Source organism: Sinohyriopsis cumingii, chromosome 11 (genome assembly GCF_028554795.1).
Source record: "Sinohyriopsis cumingii isolate HCF-2022 chromosome 11, ASM2855479v2, whole genome shotgun sequence".
In the NCBI taxonomy this organism is placed as follows: Eukaryota; Metazoa; Mollusca; class Bivalvia; order Unionida; family Unionidae; genus Sinohyriopsis; species Sinohyriopsis cumingii.
The window spans coordinates 114790858-114817929 of NC_142971.1; the positions used below are offsets into that span (position 1 = coordinate 114790858).

Here is a 27072-nt window from a genome sequence, read left to right on the forward strand (position 1 = left end):
TTGTTTGAGATCAGCGTCATGTACTACCTTGTTTATTAATCCTTTTTGTGCAATGTAGGCAAACAATATGACAAATATAACACAATGTTACAGTATGTTATATGATGATATATGCGTATATTTGCGGAATAAATGGTGCGCATCCATGTAAGGCCTAAATGTGTCAATCACTCTTGTTGAAACCAACTCGTTTGTATATACAAAAGTGGGGCCATACTATAATTATCAATGTTTATACAATCGTTAGACTGCTATGGGCGTTGTTCTGTTTGCCTTTGAGAGAATTTTAATAGTTGCACGGTCTGAGTCACTTTGATCTGGATGATTGGGTCTATTATTATTAGGTATCATATCCAGTTATCTGTGTACAAATATTTCCGGGGACAAGACATATCCTATCTGAAATACAGGGACACACAAGCATCACCTAATCAATGACACAGTTAAACGTATATCTGAAAAATACCTCCCTAAACTAGGCTCTACACAAAGGAACCGATTCTCTGATAGATATTCCGCTGTTTAAGTAAGGCTAACATTATGATGCCGCACAAGTCAGAACATTTTTATAAGTCTTTGATATGACTCGACCGGGGATTGAACCCGCGACCTCCCGCATCCGAGGTGGACGCTCCAACCACTAAGTGACTGGAGCGGTTACTCTTACAACTTGGGTTTGACAAATATTTCACTCAGTCTGTAAACGTGACTCGGGCTTGGTGCTTACAAGTACGTTTAAATAGCAAGTGTATCTAAGTTGATTTCACATGTATTGCATACAGAATATGATGTTCCACGTTCAAATATACTTGGCCACAATCTCAAATACAATATCAAGTTTCCAATTGTTGACTGTTTTACACATCCTAGGTTGCATTGATCTTTCAATAAAGTATCTGAAAAACAAAAGAAACTATTTTATAGTTTGAGACGGTCTTCAGGTCACCAAATACCTCATAAATGTCAAGCCTTCTAGCTACATACGTGGATAAATAGTAGAAACGTGAACTGCATTCTAAAAGTTGTTCCCAATTAGTCATGCTACTTTCAAAGCACAATATTATCTGACAAGTATATCCTTAACTTTCTCTAAAAATGCTTACATTATTATTATTATTATTATTATTATTATTTAAGATGAATTATTAATTCATATAGCACTTCGTCATTTCTCGTCTTGCGCGAGGTAAGGCATGCATTCCTGCATAGCAAGTGGGCCTCGCTGATATTAATTAATAAAGAAATCTATGGATTAAGTTCAGTTGTGCGACCTTGTTCTACGCTTCACTAATCTGCACTATGCTCAGTAACCCGCCCCATTTAAGTCACGTGACACTATTCATTCATGTGACCTCGACCTACACTTCTCGTATCTGTAAAGTGTCAACAACGAGGCACGTCGAAGACGCATAAACACGATGCAGCGTGAACATTTGAGAGTTGTGAGCTGACGACGGTTTTTCTAGGTAAGTACTTGCCTATGTAGATAATTTTCAGTGTCACATGTACCAGAAGATCAAGTATTGACTAATCCAATGTAGTCGACACATCAGAATAATGAATACATGGTCATAAGGTAAAAAGCAGGAGTTTGACATTTTATCATTAAAGTACGATGAAATCCGTGTGAGCACAAAATCACCTTATATTTACTATACATATACACATCCAACTGACGGGGGTGGGTGGGCTGGAAACGTCTGGAATCCGTGTAATACTTATCCGACGCTGTACCAACTGAGCCACAGCGGCTTACGAGAAAGCTGATGCAGGTTACAGAAAATACTATCATGCTTCAATGAAGTGGTCAGCTGTTAAGTGTTCCGGATGCAGGCCAAAACATATGGAGGGGAAATCAGGGGGTGGGGGGAGGAAGTGCCCCATTACTCTTATATATATTAACCCTATTCCCTGATGTGTGTGTGTGTATATATATATATATATATATATATATATATATATATATCATGGCTTTTAAAGTGGTGATTTAAAGCAAATTGATAAACCATGAGACCCAGGACTTCAATGTTCTTCTTCCGCGAAACACTCTGGCCGCCAGCGCTAAGGTGGCCTAGTGGTTAGGTTAGCGTTAGGTTGTCGGTTGGATCCCCGGCCGACTCATACCAAAGACTTATACAAATTATACTAACTACTGCCTCGCTTGGCGCTCAGCATTAAGGCGTTAGTGTTAGGACGTCCGGTCTGGTTTCAGGATAATGAGGCTGGGTGGGACATCATGCTACATGTCTGCGGCATGATGCCCCAGTGCTTGACATCACTATAAACTGCCACACTGCACACGTTAAAAATCCAAATCTCATACACACACACACACTGGTCGTCATGTATAGCCTATCATTTGCTGGAAATAGCTGTATGTATCCCGTGTTTGACTTCTGACTTCAAGTCAAACGTAGCCCACGATATATTGGATCATGTGAGCCAGCAGTGTGTGAAAAGATTAAGTACGAGGTCTGTTTGTAAAATCGTATATCTGTCTACAGTAACGGTTTAATGTAGTGATGATATATGTTAACTGGGTTTGTTAAAAATGAAAGTGTGAAATAAAATTCATTTTTGTTCATAAAAAGTGCCATTTCAGACAATTTTGAATGACTGCATTTGCTGTGCGCATTTTGTCACCGCTTATATGTCTCAATGCTCATTCACTAATAAGTAGACAAGTTCTGCAGGCGTGATTTGAATGTTCATTCATTTATATCTTAGGTCTATGATGTTTTGTGTATAAAGCATTTAATTCGTAATCATTCTTGTGGAAATATGTGGGGTTAATTCTTTAATGTGTCACTTTGTGGATCCTCGTGTTTACGTGCTGACGTCAGTCTTCAGGTAGAATGTTTAGTGATTGATTTTGACTAGTCGATAATTTATTTATTGCCCAATGATCGCAAGTGCTACATTCTAGTTGATTAATAATAAAACAAGGTCAGCATTGGGAGCCAGCTGGCGAAAGAGTTATTAATCCTACTTAGGCAACCAGGAATGAGTGGAGACCCAGTTAAAGCAACATTTATGTTTGGACACTGACCGCAGCGGATTGTATGAGGCGAGACAGCAATAAGCTGCCAGCCATTTCGTAGTTTACCGAAACAGGGAATATGGGAGAAACCGGGATACTAGTTGCTCACCCATCGAGGCCGTTGCAAACTCTGGAGTAGTTGCAGCGAACAATTTGAGGAGATCCACACAGAGATGAGTACTTACTAAACATAACACAATGTTACAGCATGTTATATGATGATAAATGTGTCCTTAAGCCTTGTTGAAACCAACTTGTTTGTATATATCAACAACGACCATACTATAATTATCAATGTTTATACAATCGTTAGACTATTACGGGCGTTGTTTTGTCTGCATGTAAGATAATTTAGCAGTTGCTCGTTCTGAGTCACTTTGATTTGGATGTTTGGGTTGACAGGTGCTTCTATTATTATATAGGTATCATACCCGTTTATTTGTGTACAAGTTTTAGCTGGGGCAAAACATCCTATATGAAATAAAGGGACACACAAACAACACATAATCAATGACACAGTGAAACATACCTCCCTAAACACAAAGGAACCTCTTTTCTGATAGCTATTGCGCTGTTTAAGCAAGGCTAACATTACGAAATCGCTGCGAAGTCGTTGAAGTCAAAACAGCCAAAACTGAGGTGACCAAGTAAGAACACTCGAATGGTACACACAAGAGAATCTGTGGTTCGGTATAATGTAGTTTATGTGCTAAACAATCGATTCTATCGGAGAAAAATCTACTTTAAATATTATTTCAGGACAAGAGTTGCACAGTGAGTACTTTCCAAAGAATACTCGTAGTTCAAAGTTAACTCATATGAGACATGTTTTTTACTGCCAGGGTTGATTGTCATAGACATAGAAGTAAATAAAGATATACTAATCTTGAAATTAATAGAATACTCGTATCCAAAACATATTCCGATCATTATCGTTATAAAGCACAATAACTTTGAAATTTGGCTTTTCTGCGTTTTAGGTAATTGCTTACACTACGCGACTGACCCATTTTTATAATAAATGTACACTTACCGAATACGGTGAATACTTGTCTGTAATCAGTGTAAATTTTTGTATTTGCAGACCAAAAACATGGAGTTCAATGAAGCAAGTTTCTCATTCGATGTGGATCTTTTGGAGGCAACTACACGTCATTTGGACTACCTCAAGCAGGTGGATGTCACTCCACTTCTGAATAACACTAATGTTCTGAACAGGGCTGTTTATAGATACGAGTACTACTGGCTGCCTCTAACGGCTGAGCATCGGGATGAGGTTCTCATGGCCCCTTTAGATATATCTTGGGTATGGCACTGTCACATGCTTTGTCCCACGTCCTATGTCAAAGACTGCATGGACATTGTCGGTGTTGTAATTGACCACAGCTTAGTCCACGATGGAAAAAGATCCCTCCAAAGGTCACAAGATCTTTGGCTTAGAAAGTACCGAGATGTAAATGAACCGTTTGAAATCGATCTGAGTGCTTGCAGTAGTGATGAAAGGAATTACAACGAAAGATCTCGATTATCCTACGACATAAAGAAAGCGGCCTCAAGACAAGCTTTGTTCTACTATTCTGTCTCATTACCTCACTACCGGGATTCAAAGTTTTTGAGTAACAGTATTGTACGATACAAGAAATTTTTGTTTCTGAGACAGCAAAACCCAGAACAGTTTCTCGTTCCTTGTTATGATATCGATCTCATATGGCATACGCATCAGCTGTACCCATTGGCTTACAAGAATGACACAGAGGCATGGTTTGGCCAATTGTTCAACCATGATGACACTGCTAATGACCGAACCCCTTACTCTAAACGTACGTCAGCACAATTTATCACTACAGAACTTTGGAAGAACGCTTTTAATGAAACTTTCTCAACATATGGTACTATGTATCGTGGAGATTCTTCGAGAGGAAGACTTTACCAACTCCAGCCATCAGATTTATATAATCTCTCAATTAAGAAGACTGTCATTCAGTTGACGGAATGTGTTTTGAACAAACCACCAGAACGTTACAAGCAGTTTAAGTTGAACATATGCTGCAGCAGAGGAACGATGAGCGGGTCTGAAATTATGCACCGAGCCAGAAATGATCCCCTTGCAATAATTTTGAAAAAAGCAAAGGGTACATCGACAGGAAGCCAAATCGTATGGAGACAAAATGATTTGAAGCAGCTGGATATCAGTACTAGAAATATACACAATCTTCTGGTATCTCTTTCTGAAAAGTCTGGTGGTGCATGTTGCGGCGGTGTCGAGTTCGATGTAGGTGGTGTTGGTATTTACAGCCTTCTTCCTCTGGTGGAAAGACCTCGTACATCATCCGCAATCTCATTTGAGACAAAGTTTGACCTAGCTCATGAGCTGAGCGTGTCTCTTAAGGGCACAGTGGCACCACCGATAAGTGGAGCGGCAATCTTCTCTCTTGAATCAGGTTTCTACGAAGAAGCCGTTATTCCAGAGCATCTAGAGCAGTTATGGGGACCTATCAAACTGGCACACTTACCAGCTGGTATTGACAATAGGTGTCAAGTAGCTGATCATAGGTAAAGACTTGAATAGGTTTTGATCTTTTTTATCATACATATCTTTTATTTCTTCTTTCGGCATATATTTTACAGTGGAAACATTGCATTCCAGATCTGTTTGTGATCGTCTTTTTTGTCGTAGACTTTGGCCAAGATTTTGATTTGGTAATATTTCCAATTGGCACTTATAAAATGTTAAGGCGACATAGTTATGTTTGTAGGATAGATAGTGCGAAAGTTAACCGAAATACATAGCTTGGTGTTTGTAGGGCAGATAGTTTCAAAGTTAAAGCCGACATAGTTTGGTGTTTGTAGGGTAGATAGTTTCAAAGTTAAGCCGACATAGTTTGGTGTTTGTAGGGCAGATAGTTTCAAAGTTAAGCCGACATAGTTTGGTGTTTGTAGGCAGATAGTTTCAAAGTTAAGCCGACATACATAGTTTGGTGTTTGTAGGGTAGATATTTTGAACGTTAAGCCGACATAAATAGTTTGGTGCTTTGAGATAAGATACTTTTAAAATTTAACAAAGTGAATCACTGTTATTTCAAAATGTTTTTAAATCAAAGTAAAAATGTAGCATTATGTCAAATTTACGCATTTTTAAAATATACTTTCAGATTATTAAATCACACAGGTCAAGTGATATTCACCTGTAGAATTACCCACAGTTTACCTTTGCTGATGTCCGCTATCCAGATGTACTATTATGATAAGATGGTGGCAGTCGCACACTTGATCGGATCAGACCAACTTCCTATACCTACACAGGTAGATCAAAACATAGTCAGTTAACATATAATATTCACAGACTCCAATAGCTTTTGAATTCTTATATTTTGTACTGTCAGTGGCTTAATACGAATTTTACATGACAGTTTTAAAAAAATGATGAAGAGATAATTTTACAAGAAGATAGAAGGAAATATTGTTAAAATAGTTCAGTCTAAAGACATATTTGGAAGACAAAAGTAATAATTGTTGTCAAGCACTGAAGTCCATGTACATGCCAGTTATGCGTCATACAAGCCGGTTTGTTTTCACTCTTTTATTAAGTTTCTCCTGATACCACCTAGATATTTGCTACCATGTAACTTGCCAATGCAAGAAAAGTTTCCATAGATCGGAAGCTGAAGGAAAGCTGACAGCTTAGGATGCAGTTTGCAAAACAAACATGTAAACAAACACATTTGTGTTGGCTGAATCTTGCTGATGGTAATATAGGGTTAAATGCTGAGCTTTGCATTCGACCCGTGGTTAAAAGGTGACAGATGGAACTATTTTATGCTTAAGCATGGTCGGCGTGACAGTTATAGTTTCCTTATGATGATAATAAATTAGATATGTACGACCTATTATTAATTGGTCAATCATCCTATATTAGGCATGGTATAATAATTATCATATCAGCTGAAGGTATCAAATTAATATATGCTGATCTTTCATTTTGCAAGCCACGCGTTGATCTACTCGACCTTTCTGAATTTGCCCCTGTCTGTCAATTTTTCTTCAAATAGCAACTAAGCTGACATCAAACCACGTGATAAAAACAAAATTCAGTTTTTATTGTTTGACCTTTATTTTAAGATCATACGTGCTGAACTACCACTATTATCTGTTTGCCCAGGCCTCGGATAGAATCTTGTCCGTAGAATACGACTGCGTTTTTTAAACACATCCTTAAGCACCATCATGATCACAAAAGAGTCTCCCTAGTGTTCGCAGTCGCATCACACAGCGCCCATATATTGCAAACAATATTCAGAATTGTGGAAACGGGACAGTGAGCGGAAACACGGCTTCAGAACATTTAAACTTTATACCAAGAAGTTATTGAAGTAAACTTTGAAGAATGGTAAAGGCATCTAAAATTCAACATGATTTCTGCTGTTTGCCCTCCCCCAACTAGAACATGACGAGTATTGTGTATCTGTTGGATACGTGTGTACACATCGCATGCAGTTAGGCTATATATATATGTGTGTGTGTGTGTGTGTGTCATAACATAGCTTTCTTTCGCAGTTGTCCAAAAGCGACCGCTCCGGTGACCCAGTGGTTTGAGCGTCCGCCTTGGATGCGGGAGGTCGCGGGTTCGAACCCCGGTCAAGTCATAACAAAGACTTATAAAAATGTTACTAGTAGCTGCCTCGCTTGGCGCTCAGTATTAAGAGGTTAGTGCTAGAAATAGTCAGCGTGGTGTCAGGGTAATGTGGTTGGGTGGGTCATGATGCTACATGTCCGCAGCACAATGCCTAATGCTAGACATCACTATAAACTGTCACACTGCAGACATCGTTGCGATATGGTTGACAGGTTGTTAAAGCCTGGTTAAAAAGTCAAGTCACAGAACAAACACAGTTGTCCGAAAGCAGAAATTAGATGATTCCGAATTTCATAAAATTAGTCTTTACAAATTCTACAGCCTACGCTCCACAGTTATGCATAAAGATCTGACAGCGACCGCTTAAGGGTCATGTTCTGGTAACCTATGTATAACTACCATAATCGCTAATGTTATCAGCCAATCAAATGAAGTCTTATATGTTCGCGTTTTGGAGACTAAGCAGTTTGAATCAAAAGCATGACTGTTTACGAAACGATTTGATTCACTTTCAGATTTTTGAAAGCTGCATTTCAATTGGCTAATTCAAAGGTCACCAAAACCCAAAAACATTGCTCCTAACATGTCGGCGTCAGATCTTCACGTAGATTGTGCATAAGGCAGTCATAACATCACAACAGTGGCAGACGACAGGCAGTTATTTTCACAATTTATGCACAGTGTGTTAGACCAGTTTGAACGATATCATCTTAACACCTGGTAAATGTGTGTCAATTTTCTGCTTATTGCTCAGATATTATGATCGCGTCGATTGTCCGTACCATTTTGACCTGGGTTATGTCTAAGCTTACCAAAGATTGATATTTTCGTGTCTCAGCCTGGAGCATGCATGCACATTTTTCATTACAACCCTGCTGTACAAACCTCGAGGCACAATATAAGCATAGAAGGTCCATCAGTCCATTTGTCAGTAGTGTTCTCTCCACAAATAAACTTTACTGGGAACAAATTTATTTCAAACAGATTTGGTCGGCAACTCTAGATTATGTTGATAAAGCCTTGGCAGTGTTCTCTCCATGCCAATAAACTATATTTCTTGTGAAGTGTGTGCGTGTACGTTGATCTTACCATTGTATAATAGCTGCTCTGGTCCCGTATACGAATTTACCTCCAGATACCTAAATTGGTGTTTCATTTACAGCTTTCCTTCCTTTGATGAAAAATGGTCATTTCCACTGTTTGAAGATCTGCAGTGTTCTGTACTTTGATGCATATTTACTACCAATATTATATTTAACAGCATATGAGATTGATTCAAAGTCTACACCATCTCTATACACCTGCCACTGCAAGTAATATGTTATTAGGATCATCCGATTTTACAGTGAACATTAATATTCGCATATTTGACTTGTTCCCAATATGTATCGAAGACACTAAACGCTTCATATAGTTAACGAGTATTTCAAATTTGATTTCTCTACTCAGTCAATTGCTGTCAATTTTAATACAGACATAATTATACGATAATGTTAATATTTTACCACTGTTTTCATTTGGTGTATGTATTCATGTGCAATTTTATCAACGATCATTAATGTATTCAATTCTCTTTGTGTGTGTGTGTGTGTGTCTGTAATACCTATTTTTCCTGACTCGTATATGTTTACATATAACTATAAAATCATATTTATTTAGTGCCGCTATCGGTGTAATTTTTTTTTATAGATTATAGGGAAAGGGCCTTTTCTAAGTTGCGAGAACATGTAGTTCGACACCATTTGTTAATATGTATGTCATTGACAAATGTTGTTACTCAAACTCAAGTAAATGTCACTGCACCAATGGTATGTCTATTGAAAAAAAGCTTGTAAGTACTCTGGGGATCATTGTTCTGACAGTTTGTTATAGTCAAACATAGATCATGTGCTTATATCGTCGGAAGATGATTTCAGACGAGGTCAATAATGAGCGAGATCCATTCAAACAAATAAGGTGGCCAAACATCTGATAGGCCGAATTTGTTACTATTTAGGAGACCATATTTCTGATCTAATTTAGATCAAATTTGGAAAATGAAGTTTTATAATAAAGATTTCGAAAGAGTTGCACAAATACAGGGTGCGACAATTCCAGTGTTCGCTTACAAGCGCGGCAAGATGTTGATGGGAACACGGTAGGGCAACTCGATTTTGTTTTCCTCTTTGTAGTGCTTAAATGGAATTATGTTGCCCAACAATGATTTATAGTTATCTGAGCTAGTCAGTCGATGGAGTTTTTTGCCTTCTTAATGAACATAAGCCACGCATATTATTGAAGTGATCTTGCATCTAATTGAATGAACTCAACATGTTTGAGCTCCCAATTTTATTCGGTCATGAGATATAGTTCCATGTGATCAAGATCTTGCAAAAGGTTGAAAGTGGGTGTTATTCATTGGTGTTCTTAAGGTGTTCTTTGCATTGGATTGTCTCCACATGCTACCTATATATACTATTTCTGAGCCGATTTTGATTAAGCTAGATAATTACATATATAATTAAATCACCAAGATCTCGTTTGAATGCACTTATGACTGATATCTGCTTTTATTAATGAGCCGATCTTCTAATCTACATGTTCGGCTGAGCTCGTCGATACTTTAGCCACGCAATTTCTCATCATATTGTTAGCACATTGTCAATCGGCATGTATCCTCAAGATATACAACGGGTTGTAAAATGGGCATGATCTATACCTATGCAGGCGGCGATCTTGCATCTGATTGGATTAATGTTCTACCAGAGATGTGATATTCCGACTAGATTTGAATCAAAATGGGTAAATAGGTGAACATCCTCAAGATAATGGATGATTAAATCATTGGTTATTATACAAGTTATAGCAATATTGAACATTAGTCTTCACCTGTAGTTTATAATTTCACTATATTTCTTTAATAGGAACATTAGTGTCATTCATACTTTATCTTGAAAACCTTGCTTCAAACGTAGGTGTGATATACGTGGAACAGGATGAAAACAATATAGCCAAACGTGTGAGAGAACCAGAGAACGCAGACCATTTTAGGCTAGGTTTCAGAAGTATTAGCTTGCAGTGCATTGAAAATCAAATTTCAAACGTTTTATAAGTATTGTTTCTTTTGCTTATTTAGAGGTAAAAAATTGCGATGGAGTACATGATAAAACATCATATAAGCTCAAAACTCACAGACTAGCATTAGGACAGTCTTCAAAGTAGTTGTTGTTGCTGTTGTTGTGGGTTTAACGCCATTTTTCAGCACACGATAGGCTATACATGGCGGCCAGTATTAATGGTGGAGGATGAACCCGGGAAAACCCCGGAACCACCGACAAACGAGAAGCTACTGGCAAGCTTTCTCACAAACCCACATTAGCCGAATACTAGACTCGAACCCACGCAGACAAAGGTGAGATGACAGTGATCCGTAACGGAGAGTGCTTTAGACCACTCGGCCACTCGGGGCCCCCTTCAAATTAGTAATCATGTTATTATGATATAAGGTGTTTATATTGGGCAGTTGAAGAGAAACAAGTTGCGGTTTCAAGAATTAAAACTGGACCCGAACATGCCAAAGTGCATCACAAACTCTTTTTAAGTTAAATCAGCTCCATTTGCAAATATCTTTTAGTTGATACGCATATAACACTTGTGTGCTCATTAGCACTTTCAAGACTGGACTATTGTAACTCAGTTCTGTCTGGTTCATCTCAATGTCTACCTCAGAAACTTCAAAAAGTTCAAAACACAGCTGCTCGGATCATACTTAGAGAACCACGATCAGAACACACATACCCTACACTGGCTATCCATTCGATCCAGAATCAAACATTTGTTCTCTGTGCTGCATTTCACTGACGGACTCCAGTCCAAAATACATATCCGACCTCACCCATGTGTACACACCAGCAAGATACTTACGCCCCTCTTCTGACAATCGTATACTCAGTATTCCCACTACAAAACTGGAGTCATGTGGACCACGTTCTTTTGCATACCAGGGTACAGCATGGAATGAATTGCCCACTGAACTTCGACACTAAGACACAGTGATTCCATTCAAGAGTGCTCTTAAAACTCACTTATTTCGACTCCAAGAACAAACTTAAAGACATAATGTTACCTACCTTAAATATTTTCAGTATGGTATTTTTTAATCTAAAATTCCATGGTCTTTGTTTTTTGCTATAATATCATTATATATGCTTTTTATGTTATAGGTGTTGTCTAATGTAAAGCGCTTAGAGCTTTTAAAGATTATTCGCTATACAAAGTCATCGTTATTATTATTATTATTATTATTATTATTATTATTAAATAAGTATACTTTTGTCTGGGGAACTTAAATTTAATATTGTATGTTTAATTAATGCGAACAGCATAAGATGGGTGAAACATTTTAAATAGAAAGATGTTTCGCTGATGTAATTGTTATATTAATATTTTTCAAATGAAAATGGTATATTATTACAACCAGCTGACAACAAGCAGTGAAGACACTAGTTTTTAAGTAGCCTAAGCGCTTTCGACTCTCATTGAGTTATTGTTAAAAGAAAACACAAAGCAGACACAAAATAAAAAATAAAAACATAACAGCTTTGAAAGTACAAGAATTTAAACGACTATGTCTAATAGAAACAGAGCGTAAAAAGTGCGATGTTACACAATGTTGGCATCAGATTGACTGATGATGTGGTAAAATAACGTATTCTCCATATGCGACCAGTACTAATGTGACATCGGCGTTGATCTGACTTCGTATAGCGGAGTGCAACGCGGGGAGCATACCATGCAGGGAAAGAGACTAGAATTTACTCCGGTCACATTTTCTAACTTAACAGGTGCTTTATATTGCATATAGGTGTGGGAAATCAAGATCGAAATATATCTTTGTGGACAGTAGTTGATAAATGCATTGTTGTCCAGATTCACATTAGCCCTGATGAACAGGGCTCTGCTGAGAGAGAGAGAGAGAGAGAGAGAGAGACCTACTTCAGTCCAAATCTGAAATGGTAGTGTTCACTATGTAAGACAGTACAGAATCAGAAGGGGGATACCAGTTCAGTTTCCAATGAATACAGTTTTAAGTAGATTCAAACATTACTTCTGTCCAAACATGCCCACCAGACTTAATGGTTTGTATTAGAAGATATCCGCTAATATATAAAAAACAAAATTTAATAATTCACTATGCTAAAGGAATACTCTGTGTAAGACAGTAACTTCAACACAAGTTATTAATTTCATTTATGGTTGTACCGGACTGTTAAATTCTAATTTTAATTCTGTAGTTTTAAAAAAAAATAATAACAACTGTGTTTGCCTTCTTCAAGTCTAAATTACATTTTTTCTTGGTACAAATGTGCTCAGGTTTGAGTATCTTTAAGCTGTATATATGAATATTCAAGAACATTTTCGGGTTACGAAAAATATCCTGGACCCTTTCCATGCACAACGCTATTCACTTGGTGGACCACTCCAGTAGCCTATGTGGTTCGAGCGTCCGTCACGGATACGGGAGGTTGCGGGTTCAAAGTCTGGCCGAGTCATGCCACAGACTTATAAGAAGTGGTACTAGCAGTTGTCTAGTATGGCGCTCAGTATTAAGAGGCTAGTATTCGGACTAGGCGGCCTGACATGACATTTTTATGGGTGGGACATGATATCACATGTCTGTGACATGATGTCTCAGTGCTAGACACCAGTATAAACTGTCACAGTTCAGACATCGTAGCAATATGACTGAAAAATTGTATAAACTACTCTAAAAATCTCTCTCTCTCTCTCTCTCACACACACACACCCCTGTTCCTTAGCTGTACTGGAGTAGGGGAAGTAACTCACTTGTATTGTTATGTTGTTTCAGCGCATTGCTTAACATAGCTAAATGTGAATTCACGTTACTTCTACCTGACAATAATGATCAAGTGATTATATTTATTTCATAACTAATTGTTTTAACTGATGTTCTTGCACTTGTAATCTCAGGGTAAGATAAATGATTTGGCCACACATATCATTGCATCTCCAAGTTTATGGTCCACTTTAAACTCAATGTAATAATTTCTCGGTCATGCTCCATTCATTTTTTCAGGAGTGAAGCTACTAGACATACCTTATACATGACTGATGCTTTCACAAGTTTCCATGTTGAGATAATCCTATATAAAGAGACTTGTTTGGTGCAGTTAGTGGTTTTTTTTTTTTGTTTTTTTTTTTTTTTTTTTTTTGTAGGACTAGTATTGTATCACCAGAGGGTTTGTATCAGTGTTCTGAAATTAGAATGATTTGAGTTCGTTTACTTCAGTGAAATGAGCATCTGGTTGTTTAGATACGAGTAGAATGTTTATGTCACTGAGACATGGGTGAACTTTATGCTGCTCAATTCATGCCGCACTATAGCAGAACGATTATTGGATGACGTTGCAAGCATATTGGAGTAAAACGTTACTTTGTGCTCCTTATTTGTAGAATTTGGCACACAGCACGTGAATGCCCAATTCACATAGCATCAACAACTGACTTCTTTTAAATAGTATCCTACAATATTGTAGATGTGATGTATCCCATCTATTGATTAAACCCACTCCCCAACTAAGTTTTGTTTTAAAGATATTTGTGTGTAAATAACGGGAAATAGTTACAAACAAATATAATGATTCTGGTTTAATGTTTGAGTGATATAATATCAGAATTGAGAACTTATTATAGTTGGGCGTGTCTTCGATAACAGTCCTCGAAAGCAAAGAGTACAACAAAAAGGCTATTCTGGAATTCTTGAACCAAGTGTTCTTCTATAATACCTCATTAACGAGAACAATTGTGCAACATTATTCTGGTTGTGTTCAGAATCAAAAAACGGTTTCAGTATAAGTAGAATTGTATTTTTCCATTTTGATTCATTCAGTTATTGTTACTGTTATTATTTGAATAAAGACATTAAAGAACTTGCACCTTATTGCAAATTTTGTGATCGGTGTAAAGAAAGGTCGTCTATAATGATGCTTTACGCATAGATTCAGTTTGAAAAAGAAAATGTTAATACGTATTGGCCAGATATGCTGAAAATGTTTGACAGAGAAATCGGAACAACAGTTCAAACTAAAAAATATATTGTTGGAACAAGAAGAAAAATATGCGAATATATCTTAGACACGCATAGCACAGACAGTAGTGTTAAAGAGGGAACAAAAATGATGTTGACTTTAAAGATGCCAACCAGTGCAAACTGCGCCCAGCTTCTGTATGTTTCCCTTGTCGAAAGCTTTAAAATCAATGTCCCAGCGAATAATATTTTTCAATTAAAAGCAAACACTTGTTATTCCTAGTAGTTCATTTTTTTTATAAAAAAGTAACAATTAAACGTAAATTCTATCTCTGTCAATGTTTTAACAACAATGGAAAGTTTTCACATTATACGAGTGTTGAGTCAGCGGTTTATTAGCTTTTGCTGATTAAATAAGCTAAAATACGATATGCTGCTGTTACATTCAAAATAAAAGGAAACAACAGACAAGCTGAAATATATATTTTAATAAGTTGATTTCTAACATTTCTCTGCTATAGAAACTGCAACTAAATATCTAATACTGTTATGTTCGGATTTGATTGATGTTGTTTCCCTTGTAAGGAAACTGTACGAAGTCCTTTAAAATTGAACCAGTGTCTCGTGGTTTCTGGTATTTTCATGTTACGGAAACTGGTAGTAAGCACCGAATACTGTAACTTTGAGGTTTTCCGTTGTTTTCATGTTGCCGAAACTGGCAGAATACGTTGGAACCTGGAATGGATTCTGGAGCTTCCGCGCTTTGATAACTGTTTGAGTACTGTAAATTGAATTGTTACGTAATTAACAGGATGAAATTGGGTGGAATTAGATGTTGCAAACACGCTTAATGATAATTAAATCTCTCACGCCCTAGGTCCACCCTTGATTCCACTTTTGATAAGCTAAACAAATAACTGAAAATCCTATCCTACTGATGTGCTCAAGGTCAAACAATGGATATAACAAAATAGTGTTATGTATATCTATATTATATTTGTTTATTTATATGATTATTGACAATAAGAGTTATTTGTAAACACATTCATTAGATTCGTGAGAGTGGGTTTGTAGTTTAGCATGAGGTCATTTTGTTAGGTAAACGTTATTGTGGCCTTTTGACCTTGGAGATTGTAGAAGACATTTTTTGACAGAATTCATGGGATTCCCCCATTGAACACTTACTTTTATGAGCCGTTAGCTGTTAAAGGACCTAACCTTGTTGACGAGTAAAATATTCTGGAAATTATTATTCAACCCTCTTTCTGGTTCTGAAACTGCCTCGTAGGTTTTAAATTAAGGAATGTTTACCAGAGAATCAGTTTCTCCTAGCTTAACATCTGCTGTAGAATCAGTTATATTAGTTGTGTTTAATTATTAAATGAGAGGATTAGTTTATTCTAATTATTCATTGGAATTACAATCTGTTCGTAAACTCTGGAGTAACTGTGTTGGAATTTCTGTGAATTCATTTAAGGACATTTTAGATAATAACACTGTGATAAAATCAAAATTGTTAGCTCAGAAATACTCCAGAATATTGGCACAGCAGCACATTATATTCAACTTCATTCAGAACACCACTAGAACTAACCTCGAATAATGGATACGTTTTGACTTGTGATATAATTTTTAGGACTATTTAGATTTCATTACACATACTGTATACTGTATATTATTGTTTAATTTCTCACTTTGTATGTTACGGAAATAATTTTTTTGGTTTAATTTTACAAAATTTGTTGGTTTTCTCTCTTTTCTGTTATCTATTTTACTACCATATAGTTGTAATAGTATTGTTCCTAAACTCTCATGCCCTACCTCACTTCCTCTACCTCCACCTCTCAAAAATTAAACAATAAAAACTGAAAACCCTACCCTGTTCATGGATATGAATTTCAATAATGGCTAGAAGAAGATAGCACTGTTCCTCCATGGATACAATTAAAGTAAGGATACAATTAAAGTAAGGATTTTCAAGAAAAAAATCACAAATTATATGGTTTTATTGGATATAATCAATACATAGATTTATCGACAGATTTTATTTAAATATGGATTTATGAGCCCTTATGTGTGGAATTATCAATGCATCAAAATATATAGTGATGTTATCTCATGGTATCCATGAGATGAGCACATATATTTCTGATCCAGCTGAAAGAACACAAAAGGAAACTCGATTGCCTGCAGACCATTTGGTACAGAACCTTTGGCCCTTCTTTCTCAGATAACCAATTTCGTCCCTCGAACCAGCAACAACATTTACAGCATTATGCAGATTATGCAACTTCATGGAGGTCAACGAATCTCCATAACAGTTAAAAATACAATAGTTGAGCCATGTACTACATGGGACGACATTGAATGCAAATATAGAGGTAGACATTACGCATGCGAGCACACAACTCGACATCATCTCATACTATATTCCTTCCTAAGAATGATGTACTGGATGATAAAACATGGAATGTTTCTTCTCATTTAATGCGTACAAAGCATGTAATTGTGTTTAGCTTGTCTGCTGATCTATGCGGTGTCTAACTTTGATCAAGCTACCATGTCATCAGACGAGGGTCTGACTTTATAGATTTTCAGGAATAAATTTAGAAACATTCAGTATTTGAAACTATTTAATTACATGTAACGAATATTAAAGATAGCATTGAAAACTGAAAAGGATTCTTGTTCGATGTCTCCTTGTCAAAGGGCAGAGCCCAAAAAATAACGGTAACTGCCAGAATCATTGGAAACTCGAGTGGAATCCTGTGATGTATGTTGTTTCCGTGTTTAGTAAATTGCTATAAAGATAGAAATCGGAGCGGTTTTCGTACTGTCAGACATTTTCTACATTTGGAAAATTACCCTTTAAGCTATGGAAACTGATATAATTCTTTTAACTTTCCATTCATTTCCTGCATGGAAACCATAATAAATGTGTACCGAATGAAATTAGCAACACTTCGCACCTGAACTACACAGGCTCCAACCTGAATCCACAAGAATCCATTTTGAAATGACTTGATTCCTGAAGAAATGTTATGGATAGATCTTGTTTACCGAATTTTTTATCTCCAAAATTGAATTTACCAAGAAACCATACTAGTAACATTTACTTACAGATAATTTCTGTCCAGTTTCCATTGTCCTGAAACTCATATGTATGCAGTGTGTCCGTTCAAGATATTGATTTAGAAGTTTTTTGTTTACTAAAACATGACACGATTATCAGCACATATCATTTTATGCAGCGTGTCAAAATGAATATATCCAAGAGGCAACAGGAATCTTTTATTATTCAGAAGCATAATTTACTATGCATAGTCTGTTTTATTACAAAAATAGATTAATATATATTTTTCATGTCCTTACTAAAATTCTGTAATATCTTCAAGGTTGCCAAAACTGATGAAAGTGTGGTCTTAAACCCAAGGGGCAATGAAAGGGCAGTCATTATCAAAAACAATGCTGGCGATTGGGGAATCTGTGTGGGAAGATGGACCGGCTTCCGAAGGGGAATTCCTGGAGTTAAAGGTAGTGTAACATGGAGGACTTGATATAGAAGAAAATTGAAAATTGTACATAAAGTAAAATAAATAAGAGATTAAAAACAAACAGTAATAACAATGATATCAGTTTCTCACATAAAAATAGTTGTTTTCTTAATAATAATAATAATAATAATGAGGACTTTGTATATCTTTAGAAGCTATAAGCACTTTACAACATTAGACAACACCTATAAGATAAAAAACATATATAATGATATGATTATCAGAACAAACACCATGAAATTAGAAAACATAAAAAACCATGATGAAAATATGTAAGGTAGGAAACATTATTAGGTCTTTAAGTTTGTTCTTGCAGTCAAAATAAGTGAAGACGCATTTGAGAGCACTCTTGAATGTGATCCCTGTCTTTGTGTCTAAGTTTGGTCTGTAATTCATTCCACATTGCTTGGCCTTGGTATGCAAATGAACGCGGTCAATATGACTTTGTTTTCATAGCGAAAATAATGAGCATACGATTGTCAGAAGAGGAGCGTAAGTATCTTGCTGGTGTGTACACATGGGTGAGGTCAGATAGGTATGTTGGACTTGAGTCCATCAGTGAAACGTAGCACAGAGAACAAATTTGGATTCTGGATCGAATTTATAGCCAGTGTAGGGTACAGAGCAGCGGGGAGGTGTGCTCTGATCGTGGTACTCTAAGTATGATCCGAGCAGCTGTGTTTAAAAATTTTTGAAGTTTTTGGAGTAGTTATTGAGACAAACCAGACAGAATTGAGTTACAATAGTCCAGTCTTTAAAGTACTAATGAACACACAAGTGTTTTGGTGGAATCAGCTGAAAGATATTTGCGAATGGAGCTGATGCGACTCAGCTCAAGATATGAAGCCTTGCATATGTTCATGACATGTTAGTGCAATGTGAGAGTACTGTCCAGAGTAACACCTAGGTTTTGTACTGATTGTGTGAATTTAATATTGGTGTTGCTGATATTTATTGTTTGAGGTAAAGGATGTGAATGAGACAATATTTGTGTTGTAATCAGAATGACCTTAGTTTTATCATCATTCAGCTGCAGCTTGTTACATGACATTCATGATTTCACATCAGAAATCTACCTCTCTACACCTTGAATGGTAGCATCAACTTCAGCTTGGTGGCTAGATTTGTATATTTGGGTGTCATCAGCGTACAATTGGTGAGACACTGGATGATGGTCTATGACACTATGACTATTATATATAACTGGTAGAAGATTGTAAATATTGAGCAATGAAAAATGATCATTTATTCATGAATTTAGGAGGATACAATACTGCAAAGTGTATTGATATTATGCTATACAGCCCTCATTTTCACTTACAGGACAAAGAGGTCGACCGGGTAAGCGTGGTGTCCCTGGCTCACCAGGTACCCTTAAAGTCAGTTTCTACAAAATGTCTACACGGCGATGGACACATTTAGATCTTGGATATATGGCTAAAGACTTTGCCTTCAGAATGGAATCAGTGCAGGCAGACCTCTATCGTGGGCTTATCGAAGTCAATACCAATCAGGAAGAAGTTGCAGAAAATTTGGCCTTGGTGTTTTCAGTGTCACTTCTACATGTTCTCTGCATTCCTCGTCCCAAGAACTGGAAAGTAGGAGAAAGCATTGTGGCAAAGACACCATCACAATCACGTGGAGTACATGTGGTTTACACTATTCCATCTGAAAACATGTCCCTTGTTCTTGCTTGTGGTTTGCTTTGGGGCACACCATCAAATCACTATATCCATAGCCAGTATGGAGCATATGCATGCGCAGGATGTGGAGGGGGTGGTGAAAATGTTGCTGTAAGTGATTTTGGGGATGTTGCCGGACAACTTGATTCGGCAAATGATGGTAATGACTGTTACTCTGGTGTCAATGTGGGTGGAGAATTTGGTTTTGATGTGAGCGTGGATACAGCAGGATGTGGAGGTTGTGGTGGATGTGGTGGTGGAGGTTGTGGTGGATGCGGTGGTGGAGGCGAAGGTGGTGGGGGAGGTTGTGGAGGTGGTGGAGGCTGTGGAGGTGGGGGTGGATGCGGTGGTGGTGGTGCTGGAGGTGGAGGCTGTGGTGGTGGGGGAGGAGGAGGATGTGGGGGTGGAGGAGGATGTGGGGGTGGAGGAGGATGTGGGGGTGGAGGAGGTTGTGGAGGGGGATGACGAGGAAGTGATGGTTGTTGATAAGTTAGATATACGAGTCTTGACCACTTTCCATGCTATAGTTTATTCTCATTTTTAATGATTTAATTTGTGATGAAGGCTCGGACATTATTTCAATTAGAGCAAATACTAAGCATTCAGTTAAGTGATTGCCAGATCTGATAAAATACCAATAATGGAGATATGAATAATTTTATTAGGAGCATCATTTTACATGTATAATTCAGTTGTTTTCTAGAAAGAACAAAAATCAGATGAAAATTATGTTCCAACATTGGAATATAAATTAGTTTATAACATAAGTTATAAATAAATGGTATGATATTAATTACATTTTAACAGTTAATTGGAGAAAGAGGAGCATATGAATTTACATTGTTTTGACTTTGGAGTCAGTGATCACTGTGGTATGATAAATTGTTATGATTGCTATTGTTAAAAGTTTTGAGAAGTAATAAAGTTTCCATTTAATTGTATCACAATGCAGCAGTTCTGTGGTTCATGGTCAATTCTATTACATACCTTGAATAATCTCTTTGGAATTAATGATTTGGGTTAAGTATATCTGTCCACTTATATTGGAAATTTGGTGAGTTAATATTGGAACTTTCAAAAAATAAAAGCATGCAGACATAGAAAAAACCTGAATTAATTACATATTTGAATGAGATGCAAAGTCTATAGAAATATAATTAATAATAAGCCCTGATAAAGGCAAATAGGTACATTTCCATTATTTTGTTTCTAATTCATTTTTATCGAATGTTGAATTTTACGGCTGTGTCAGCAATAGTTTTCAGCATAGGAATACTAGACAGATTAGGCCATGCCTATATTGATAAAATGTACAATGCATCTGCTTTTATATATATTTTTCACTTCTTTAACACACACACACACACACTTGAATTGTTTTGTGTCTGTGAAAGGATGGGGTTTATATATAGAGCTGTGTTATCACTTCACGGATGCTGATCAGAATGAACATTGTCATTTTTTCAAAATATATGTGGTTAGGTCAGAAAGTCAGGATTAGGTGTTTCTGTTGCATTCATCCTGAATACAGGAAGGGGTAGGTTACTTCAACGATAGATGTTGATGTGGATTCTAACATCGTAAATTAATAATTACACATTGTTTTATATTCATTTTTAAAAAGGCTGTATGACATTATATCATACTTTCTCTTTTGTCATCCTGATTGTAATTTTTATCTTTGGAATATAATATTCATGATTTACAATGAATCTGGAACAAAACACATAACTCCTAAGATATCTGAAAAGCTTTAAGTCGCACATTAATTATCAATCCTTTTCATATATGATAGCTTATAAACATCTAAATTTGTCTTTCTTTATGTAAGTAACTCTTGCCTAACAAGAGGTCGCAAGTTCAAATCTCGTGGGTAAATGCAATTTTTTGTTTTTATTTTTATGCTTAGACTTTCTTTTAAACTTGCTCATCCTAATTTTTAAAAATATTTTTTACTTTTTCTTATTTTCATATTAGGACACGCAATTAACCTAGTTTGTATATATTATCTGTAACATGTGCATTATAGCTGTGCAATGTCCCTTAATGGTGAGTGTTTCAGAATGTGTAGTGATGGTGCATAATAGTGACAGTCATGCAAGTATAAAAGATAGTTTGATATTTGTTGGGCATCGTTGATATAGAGGAAGGAGTGATTGGGGCATGACTTGGCAGGTGATGTCAAACAGGAGATTGTGGAGGGGAAGAGAACATTAATGAGGATACAGTCATACCATCCGTGGGAATTCGGCACCTTTTGCAGTTTGAAAATGTCAAAGAAAGAAACAGCGAATTATGCTGCAGTTTATAGTTCTGAAATTATTGGTTTAGATTAAAACATCATTTTTTGACATGTGACTGTGAATAAACAGCTTGGGTCATATGGAACAAAAACCTAGCAAAAGGTTGCACATTATTCTTAATTAGTTACTCAACATGTCACTTGTGCATTACAAAATATTTTCCTGATGTAATAAAGTAGTGGTGAATATTCTGATGCACCTATGTGCACAACTCTCTATTATACCGATTGTATTATTTCCTTGTGATGCTATTGTGTTTTGTAGTTTGGTTTATATTTATCATTTCATATCAAATAATATTTTGGACAAAATTGTAGATAAATATATACCATCATATCATCCCCATTTTGGATATTTCATATAGGCTGCATTTCCTTCTGTATTTTCTCAAAATTCATAATTTATTGTTCTTTTAATCAATTTTGAGATAGCTAATACAATTTCAATTGCTGTCTTTTTGAAAGTGGAAAGAATAATCCAAAAAAATTTCGCAAAAGTTTGGTTGTCACAAAACATTGCACATATAGTTGTAACATATCCTCAGATGTACAGTTAAATAAATTTCCAAGAACATTTTCTTTCCTTAATAGTCATATTAGACAAATAGGTAAATATGCAGGCGCAGGATATGAAAATATGTTTGTAAGGACATCAGTGAATATACTTTAAATACACTTTCATTTCTGTTGTCGAAAATGACATTCACACTCTGTACAAAATGTTTAATTTCTTAAATAGAACTTTAAAAATATCATATGCGAAATCAGAATCGTTATAGCATTTGTACACAATTTATTTACTGAATGTTAATTAAAAATATTAATTAAAATGAACACATTATATGCTAACTGTAAATAATTACAGCTTGACCGAGGGACAAAGAATGTTTTGTGTTTTGGAGTTTTGGGAGGCATATCGATTGCATGTCAGGCTGATGTGGTTCAGTAAATAGCATGTCAAGCTGATGTGGTTCAGTAGATAGCTTGTCAAGCTCATAGTCTATGAGTTGCGGATTCGAATCCTTCTCAGACCATGACAGGTCAACTGCCATCAATATTCTTTGTGCAAGGCCCATTCATTCGACACTAAATATCATTCAATGTGCTTATTTGCCGTTAGCAGCTGGATGAATTAAGAAAACAAGGATGTGTAATAAAATATTTGGTCTCCTGACTGCAAGTTTGTTCTAGCTGAGATTGATAAGATAAATTGCGTAAGGATGTAAGGCTACTTGCGTATTCGGTGTAATACGTCTTGTATGAAACTCTGAAAGGTAGAGGTTATATATTACAGAGGAGGAATCGATTGTATTTATACATGTAAATAACGGTTGTAGAATTGTTTTTTTATTGACTTTTTATTGTTAAAAGCTGAAAATGGTTAGATGATAATATTGTTAGCTAGTCGAAGATGGCTGAATGGCCAGACAAACGTGTACAAACACGTCCATTCATTCCTGATCTCCAGTTTTTGACTGGCAAAGATATGAACTCATGCAGGGCATTACTTTTCTTGCAATTGTAAGATCCTTTTAATATTTTTGACCTCTTGTGATATTTTATATTTTGATGATCATCTTTTTTCTGGTCTGGCGATAAACTTTGCAAATTGAAATATGATATTATTCATTTATTATGCATATTTCCCGCAATTTTAATATTTTATTTCTAATATTATAAAGCTTATGCATTTCACCTTCATGAGGAAATTTGATAAAGTTTCTAGTAATGTTGTATTATATATGTATGTTTCCATGTGCAAGTATGCATGTATGGTGTTTAGAGGAACATTATTATAGCCATACATGCATAGTTACAAAATGAAAGGTAGTTAACTAAACATGGCATTGTCAAACAATAAATACAATTACTAGTAATTACTGAACAAAGTATTTATTTTACTCAAAATGAGTGTTAGAATATAAAAATTATACAAAAGTTTGTCTAATGGAAGAGTTACAAGTAGTAATTACAAGTAATGCTAAGTGAAAGGGACCTGAGTATTTGCAACATGAAAGGATGACGACCAAAATATTGCTTGGTAATTTTATAATTTTTATTTAAGTGGGAAAGGTATGTTCATATCAGTAGACAAATTCTGAAACGGGTAAATACTTTCCAGTTTACAAACATAAATGGATTACTTATCTAGACATAGTCAGTGATGTAGCTACTTTGTAACCCAAGCAAACCTTGCAACTATGGGAGGAAGTTGGGAGAAGGGGGCCAAACCTAGTGAGAATCTGTTTTCCTTGTAGACCACCTGGTTATTGGGAGGATGGCCATTATTAACTTTTGCCGGGGGGGGGGGGGGTTGCAGACTTTCTTTTCATGCCATTGTCAAAGTGTCGATTCCAGATTTTGTTCTTTTTCACATCAAATGTATATGATTATCATTAGTAAAACTATAATTTTGAAGAAAATGAGATAATATAGAGATAATATAGAACAAAGTGAAACTGTTTGATACATAGTTTGCATATGATATATATAAAATAAACAACACCAACATGTATATATATAAATTGCTTGTATCACGGACCAGTGGGTTACATAACTGAAAAATAGTGAACTGAAACCTATATAGATAGGAAAGAATAACAGAATATATATCTTAGAATATTACAAGTTTATAAACATCCACATAATTGCTTAGGAGGATACCTTATAGTCTATTCTTTAAATTAACTATTTACTGATAATTAATATATAGGAGATAACATATATGAACCTTTCTTACATGCATTGTACAGTAAGACTTAAATTATTGCAAATAATTGTTAGAGTTTATTGTAAAATCAAAAACAAATACTTTATAAATTTTATCAATAATTGATGCGCTTGCATAACATACTGTTGAAAGTCGGTATTGAGTCTATTTCTAACCAGCTTAATTTATTAAGTTTCTGACTGTGAAGAGTTTTTGATAATTTTGTCGGTCTTGCAAATTCGTTTTGTATGTAAATGTCATATATAGATGTTAAGATGTTTATAACTTTTCCTATAATCAATGACGAATTTGACACACCAATTCTTCAAATGATTTATTCATTCGAAAATTATAATGTATCTACCTGAAGGGCATCCATGACAATGATATGAAAGTACTTGATGGAATAAAGTATGAATATATTTCTGATTTGCTGTTGAATTAACAAATCTCTCTCCCTCTCTGTATATGTCTCTCATTCTGTGTATATATATATATATATATATATATATATATATATCACACATAGATAAGTTTAAATTCACACTGTATAGAGCTTGGAACCCATAGTTGAGATGTTATGGTGATTGGTGCTTACGGCCAAGGCTATTGGGTGTCCTAACCTGTGGACCTAGGCTTGGATCTCCATAGAGAATGAATTAAAAAGTATCTTACCTGTATCATGTTATTTATTTTTATATACCAGCAAATTGATGCTCAAAATAACGTTAGCTACCCTGAAAACATTCGATATTATTTTTCACTTATTCGATATTGTCTCTTGAATGGTGTGGCGGACATACACATAGTGTAATAACTTGGTAACTTTGTCATCTGGAACAACAATCTTCAGATCCTGAAATGTGTATTTAACTATTATTATTATTATCGTTGTTGTTGTTGTTGTTGTTGTTATTTCTTCCTACGGATGATAAAAAACTATGGGATCTAAGTTGAATAAGGATCAGACTTTATCTTAGAATTTTTGAAGATTACAAACTAGAAGAACATTTCCCATACAATAACTATGCTTGCAGCATAAATTACCAGTATGTTGGCTGTATATTAACATCACGGTTGCTGTAATGCTGAGAAAATGATTTCCTTTAGATCGCTCAACAATCAGAAAGATTAGAGTATGTTTCATGGATTTAAATGGTGCTTGATTTAACTCTGATCAACTTGCACCACAAGTAGCATAGCAGATAACCAGCATATGATAGCACCAGTCTCCTATAAATAGACTGTTAGACCATAACAATGCTGGATATAAGCTGCAAAGGCGGTGCAGATGCTACCAGCATAATGACAGCATTAGTACTCTAATAATACATTTCATGCTGTAATCATGCTCCATTTCAACGGGACAAAATGTCTAGGTTACTAGCAGCTAAGCACATGGACAAAGTGGGTTTCTGTACATTATTATGTTGTAGATACACTGGGTATCATCACAGGTTTCCATCATAGTGACACAGATATTTACTTGTAAATATGTTATATGACAAAGAAAATAAACTATGATGAACGCACCAAATACTTATTTGTATTTCCTTTTCGTTAGTAATGGAGCGTGTACAATACAACGGAATATAATGGCAGACAATATACGACATACACTTCTGATGTTGCTGTTGTTGTAGGCTTAACGCCATTTTTAGCATAGTATACGCTATACGCGGAGTTCAGTTTAACTGATGAAGAGAAAGACCGGGAAGAACCACCTATCCACGATAAGCCACTGGCAAGAATCTCTCATACCCACACTGGCGGAACCTGCGACTCGAACCCATGTGGACAGAGATGAGATGGCAGTGATCGATAAAGTCGAGGGTTTTAGACCACTCGGTCCCCCATGGTCCCCACTTCTGGTGTCACAATTTTCATACTACTAGCGGTGTAGCTTGAAGTATTCCTATTTTACACAAATACATTTTTCTAACAAACTTATTAAACATAATCGAGCTTCACTTGATACTAATTACCTCAGAAATCTGTGGATAAATTAAAGGAAACAAAATGGAACGAGTGATTAGAAATTTATAATTGTTTGAAAGAGTATTTATCAATGTTAAATATTCTTTTAAATAGTAATTCAATATATTAGTTAACGTTAGTTTCTAA

General features: G+C 35.9%; 1 protein-coding gene across 1 annotated transcript; it reads left to right on the top strand.

Moving 5' to 3' along the window:
• Positions 1-1357: 1357 nt before the first annotated feature.
• LOC149789466 (uncharacterized) lies at positions 1358-25377 on the top strand. The gene is made up of 5 exons (XM_089975559.1): positions 1358-1466; positions 4125-5593; positions 6193-6343; positions 18096-18234; positions 19578-25377. Exons 2-5 carry the CDS (start codon positions 4134-4136, stop codon positions 20399-20401), a joined length of 2574 nt encoding a protein of 857 aa, XP_089831685.1. The 5' UTR covers positions 1358-1466; positions 4125-4133; the 3' UTR covers positions 20402-25377.
• Positions 25378-27072: the final 1695 nt, after the last annotated feature.

Excerpts from the sequence above, each read along its gene's own strand:
- LOC149789466 (XM_089975559.1), top strand. The coding sequence starts at position 4,134 with ATGGAGTTCAATGAAGCAAGTTTCTCATTCGATGTGGATCTTTTGGAG. Across the intron at positions 5,594-6,192 it reads TGTCAAGTAGCTGATCATAG|ATTATTAAATCACACAGGTC; the intron begins GTAAAGACTTGA and ends ATATACTTTCAG. Across the intron at positions 18,235-19,577 it reads GGGAATTCCTGGAGTTAAAG|GACAAAGAGGTCGACCGGGT; the intron begins GTAGTGTAACAT and ends TTTCACTTACAG.